General features: G+C 39.3%; 1 protein-coding gene across 1 annotated transcript; it reads left to right on the plus strand.

Moving 5' to 3' along the window:
• Positions 1 to 4,898: 4,898 nt before the first annotated feature.
• Positions 4,899 to 5,876, plus strand: LOC122431313 (olfactory receptor 6Y1). Its single transcript, XM_043452577.1, has one exon. The coding sequence runs from the start codon at positions 4,899 to 4,901 to the stop codon at positions 5,874 to 5,876; it is 978 nt and encodes a 325-aa protein (XP_043308512.1).
• Positions 5,877 to 6,106: the final 230 nt, after the last annotated feature.

Consider the following 6,106-nt stretch of genomic DNA (forward strand, 5'->3'; position numbering starts at 1 on the left):
CAAAATAAAAGCCATGGTTTTGAAAAGTTATAAAGGGTATATGGGATCAGGCATATGACATATAGATTTTTTTTCCATTAGAGTCTTCAAAGTCAGCTCATAGTAGAGGTTGAGAAGTGCAGAAGGGTCTCTGAGTCACAGATAATTATCTTGCCCTGCTACAAACTTGGGAATTGCAATGCACATAGACCTGAAGCATATTTGTTCCTAAGAGATTCTGGGAAAAGGGAGATGGACTTACATCCTTTTAAAACTGATTTGAAGGAGTAAAATTATGTTTCTCTCTTTTAGAAAATGTCTTGTCATCGAGGGTCCAAGACTAGTATGTTGGCCTCTGCCCAACCTATACCTTTTTCTCATCTCCCTGCAATAATTGTTATGTTGAACACAAATGATTATCCTGCCACATCTCTCTACCTGTGTCCTACTCTGGAGATTTGGGGCATCCTCAATTCGGTCAGATCCATCTCTACAGAGCTGGCGTGACAACTTCAAATGCCTCTACTTCTGGGAGTGCTTTGACTGCACAAGTTTTCTCCCTTGCCCCTCACTTCTAGTCTTAGGCATCTATTTCTCCCCAAACAACAGAGCAATTTCCTTCCCATCCCAGCATGACTACTGCACTGATAACCCGTTACCTTTTGGGAAGACTATTTACATCCTCCCTCGGAAATCAGAGCCTCCTGATCCTCTTTGCTGGAAGGCTCAATGAGATAAAGCTGTTCCTATTGACTGTTGTCAGAATGAAGTTAAGCCTTAAATATCACGCTATTGTTCATAGTTTTCTGACATTGCTCCTCATTAAATGTTCCAGTTTAACTGGAGTTATTCAGGAAGGATGATCACAAACTTCAGGGGGAATAACAACTAGATGAGACCAAAAAATTTTTTTTGAATGATTTAGTCTAGAGAAAGAAAGACAAGGGAACATGAGGCAGGGGTAATAGACTAGTGGGTTTGGGGTGGGAGTTGAGTTTAACAGAGCTGATAGCTGTTTTCAGAGCATGAAAGCTACCCTTGGAGAAAGAAATGAGACTTATTCTTTGAAGCTTCAGAAAACAGAAGCAGAATCCATGAATGTGGCACCACTATGTTCTATTGGAGAAGGCCCTGTATCTCCCAACCAGTGGTTTCTTTTTTTAAAGTATGGCTGTATTTTAGATACTGTTTTCTGTTGCTTGAGAGGATCAGGTGGAAGTCAGGTGAATACTTACAAAATTAGCAAGCACTAAAATCATTTAGGGCTTCCCTGGTGACTCAGTGGTAAAGAATCCACCTGCCAAGGCAAAAGATGCTGGCTTAATCCCTGGGTCAGGAAGAGCCCCTGGAGAAGGAAACGGCAACCCACTTCAGTATTCTTGCCTGTGAAATCCCATGGACAGAGCCTGATGGGCTACAGTCCATGGAGTCACAAAAGAGACATGATTTAGTGACTAAACAACAACAAAATCATTTGATCTATCAGGTTCCTTACAGCAATATGATCCTGTGCTTCTGGAACTCTGTTCTTATGAAATACATTCTTTTGAAAAACATTATGATTGTAAAATTTATGTTAACTTTTAGAATTCTGTTCAAAACAAACTAAGAAGTAAGATGAAGTGCCTCACTTATGCTTAGATTGTTGGTCAATAGAAGAAATTAAACTGAACAGAGTTTGTTAGATACCATTTTGCCAAGGGCTGAAATGTTATCAATAAATTGCTACTTTGCCGCTTTATAGTTGCTTGACATTTACAAAATCATTTAAGCACTCTAGGATTCACTTCCACCACATGAACAGCAAAAGAAGTTGAACTAAAATTCCATTGACTTTATTTTTTAATTTAATTATTTATTTTTGTACAACTTTAAAGTTTACTTTCCATTTACAGTTACTAGACAATGTTAGCTATATTTCCTGTGTGGTATAACACATCCTTGAGCTTATCTCACACCCAATAGATTATGCTTCCTTCTACCCATGTGTTGCCCCTCCCCCACTACTGGTAACCATTGGTTTGTGGTTTTAAACTATTATAATTCTATGACCTAAGTCCACATGGATAGCTGAGGGTGGGCTCCAAAGAACAGATCTACTGCTACCTAATGCGTTTGAGTTTCAAGATGCTGGAATCTTCACCTGGCTCTTGGCTCTTATCCTGGCAATTTGATTCTTCACACTCTAAAATTTTATTTCTCAGACAAGTTTTCTTTAAAACTGTTTTCAGGGGTACAACTTAAAGCTGTGCTCTTGGCACATCTGGCAGTGTGTTAGTGTCTCAAAGGTACAGTTTAATGCTCAGAAGAAAAAATAACTTATTCAACGAGAGAGAATTCATAGACCTTGCCTTAAGCTCCACTGTCCAACAACCTAGAGAATCCTAGATGAGTGAGCAAGGCCAAGTTTTGTGTTAAGTGTGTGTGTGTGTGTGTGTGTGTGTGTGTGTGTGTGTGTGTGAAGAGTCCATATTTCAACAGAAGATAAAATTGTTTGTTGAATTTGTTATTTTATAAATTGCTCACCTTTTTGGTTAACTGTCTATTTTCCTTTTTTAATGCATGCCAAGTCACTTCAGTAGTGTCTGACTCTTTGAGGCCCTATGGACTGTAGCCCACCAGGCTCCTACAGTTCATGGGATTCTCCAGACAAGAATACTGGAGTGGATTGCCATGCCCTCTTCCAGGGGATCTTCCTGACCCAAGAATCAAACATGTGTCTCTTACATCTCCTTCATTGGCAGGCAGCTTTTTTACCAGCAGCACAACCTGAGAAGCCCATTTTCCTCTCCCAACATGGATAATTAAAAGTTGACTCTTCTGCCTTTCTTCGGGATCCTAAAGCTGAGATCTAAGTAGGACAAGGTAAATAGATGGGGTGGAGAGTACCTTTCTATCTCTTTTATTCCAGGATTGTTTCCTCAGGAAAATAAATAAATAACCTTCTCTATTGCCCCCATCTTTACGTAAACAAAAGCAAGATTATTGAGATACATAGAGAACAAGAGTGACTGGCTCTGGATAAGAACAGAAAAGAAGAATCAAGCAGTAAGACACAGAAAGATTGGAAGAGGTAAGGCATTCAGCCTGTAGCAGTTTTTTGAATGATTCTCAACTCAGTTTAGAAGGCCATAGGTTTTGCTGAATGACTGGCTAGGAAAGCAGAAGGGTCACTAATGATAAAAGGCATCTCATTACTTTATTTTTTGGATATTACTTTCAAACAAGTTATAAGTTATTTAATGTCTTTGAAAAAGTCCTTCAGTCTCCTCCATCTTTATTATTAACAGTGGTCTCTACCATTAAGATCTTTGTTGGTTTTTTGGCAGGCTTTTGGGGAGGTTAGTGGTGAATCCTAAAATGATAACAACAAGCATCTATAGGGACTTAATTTAAACTCTAGAACTCATTAGATGTTCACAAAATGTAATTTTATTTACACACACCTTAGAAATAAAAGAAATAATATTCTAAAAGTTATGTAATATCTTCTCCTAACTAGAGTTGGTACAAAAGTGGGATTTAAATGTACTTTTTTCATACTTCTAAGATATCATCCTATATAATGAATTGTATCAAGGGAAATATTACCTGTTTTACCTCTTTTAAAATTTGTTTTCTAATTGGAGGAAAATTGCTTTACAGTGTTGTTTTGTGAATCACCATAATTATAAATATAGCCCCTTTCTCCTGAACCTCTCTCCCCCACCCCCATCCCACTCCTCTAAGTCATCGCAGAGTGCCAGCCTGGGATCCCTGTGTTATATGGCAACCTCTCACCAGCTATCTATTAACTCATGATAGTGTATATATATCAATGCTACTTTTTTCATTCCTCCCACCCTCTCCTTTCCCCACTGGGTCCTCAAATCTATTCTCTACATCTGTATCTCCATTCCTTCCTTGCAAATAGTTTCATCAATACCATTTTTTCTAGGTTCCGTATATATGTATTAATATGTGACATTTGTTTTTCTCTTTCTGACTTACTTCACTCTGTATAACAGACTCTAGGTTCATCTACCTCACTACCATTGACTCAAATTAATTCCTTTTTATGGTTAAGTAATATTCCATCATATGCATGTACCACATCTTCTTTATTCATTCATCTGTAGATGGACATTTAGGTTGTTTTCATGTCCTAGCTACTGTAAATAGTGATGCAGTGAACACTGGGGCACGTGTCTTTTAGAATTGTGGTTTTCTCAGGGTATATGCACAGTAATGGGATTGCTGGATCATATGGTAGATTTATGTCTAGTTTTTTTTTAAAGGAATCTCCCTACTGTTCTCCAAAATGGCTATATCAGTTTATATTCCCATCAGTAGTGTAGGAATGTTCCCTTTCTCCACCTTACCTTTTAAATCAGTTCAATTTTGTTCTCTGAGAAGCCAGTGCATATTCACATTGAATTTGCTATGAATCCTGTGTATTTGCTCAAATATCATTTCACTCAAGCTTTACAGCACAGTTAAATATGTCAAGAAACAGGAGGCATCTATCTGTTTTACAGATAACAACTTACACAATTATATTTGGAAAATAAGCAAATGAGCCCTCTACTTTCTTTCCATATTCAGTAGATGAAAATGTGTTTCTTAAAGGTTGGTATAAAGGCCATCCTCTGTACTGGGAAAAGATAAAGCTGGGAGTTAGAAGGTTCAGACTCCACCTCTGTGTGACTTTGGATGCATTCTCAGATTAATTTGAAAAATAATAAAGTATGAACTCCTGAAAGTACATTTTGGCTGAAAAGTTTTGATTCTCTAGTCATAATTTGGAAGAAAGTAAAGATATAATGGCCAGAGAGCTTCTACTGTGATGAGTTTCCAGGCAGTGGGCTCTACAGTCAAAAACTGTAGGTTGGTGCTTGGGACATGGAAGGAACTGATTTTGTCTATGTCCACAGCCAATTATGATTACCAAGGTTCTGGAAGCAGATAACCATACAGTGACAACACATTTTGTTCTTCTGGGATTTCCAACACGGCCAGCCTTCCAGCTGCTCCTCTTCTTTGTTTTCCTGGCAATTTACCTTCTGACACTTGTAGAGAACTTTCTAATCATCTTTGTCATTCATAGCGATGGACAGTTGCACAAGCCCATGTACTTCTTTCTGAGCAACCTCTCTTTCCTGGAGATGTGGTATGTCACAGTCATCAGCCCCAAGATGCAGATAGACTTCCTCAGCCATGACAAGACAATTTCCTTCAATGGTTGCATGACTCAACTTTACTTCTTTGTGACCTTTGTCTGCACTGAGTACATCCTCCTTGCTGCAATGGCTTTTGACCACTATGTAGCCATTTGTAACCCACTACGGTACCCACTCATCATGACCAACCAGCTTTGTGGTACACTGGCTGCAGGATGCTGGTTCTGTGGACTCATGACTGCCATGATTAAGATTGTTTTCATAGCCCGACTTCACTACTGTGGCACACCTCATATCAATCACTACTTTTGTGATATTTTCCCACTCCTCAATGTTTCCTGTGAGGACTCCTCACAAGCTGAACTAGTGGATTTCTTCTTGGCCCTCATGGTCATTGCTGTTCCCCTTTGTGTAGTGGTGGCATCTTATGCCACCATTCTCACCACCGTTCTCAGGATCCCTTCTTCTCAGGGACGCCAAAAGGCATTTTCCACCTGTGCCTCTCACCTAGCAGTTGTAATTCTCTTCTATTCCACGACCCTTTTCACTTATGCCCGCCCTAAGCTTATGTATACCTATAATTCCAACAAAATGGTATCTGTCCTCTACACCATCATTGTCCCACTCCTCAACCCTATCATTTATTGTCTGAGAAACCGTGAAGTTAAGGCAGCCCTCAGGAAGACCATACTTTGCAAAGGCAGTGAACCCAGGGAAGATGGGACTGTGATTAATTAATGTGTAGAATCCCTTCATGCATGAATCAGGAGATGATTCCCACATAGTTCTTCCCACATTCCTGCCTTTGTTTATTTATCAACCTCTAGTACCTTAATGCTGATCTCCTCTGTGTGTGTGTGTGTGTGTGTGTGTGTGTGTGTGTGTGCATGCACAAACATGGCTGGAGGGATAGCCCTAAGAAATAGCCTCTCCTTCTATGTCAGCAGAGAAGTTTTAAATACTTTCCA

Source organism: Cervus canadensis, chromosome 2, assembly GCF_019320065.1.
Source record: "Cervus canadensis isolate Bull #8, Minnesota chromosome 2, ASM1932006v1, whole genome shotgun sequence".
Classification (NCBI taxonomy): domain Eukaryota; kingdom Metazoa; phylum Chordata; class Mammalia; order Artiodactyla; family Cervidae; genus Cervus; species Cervus canadensis.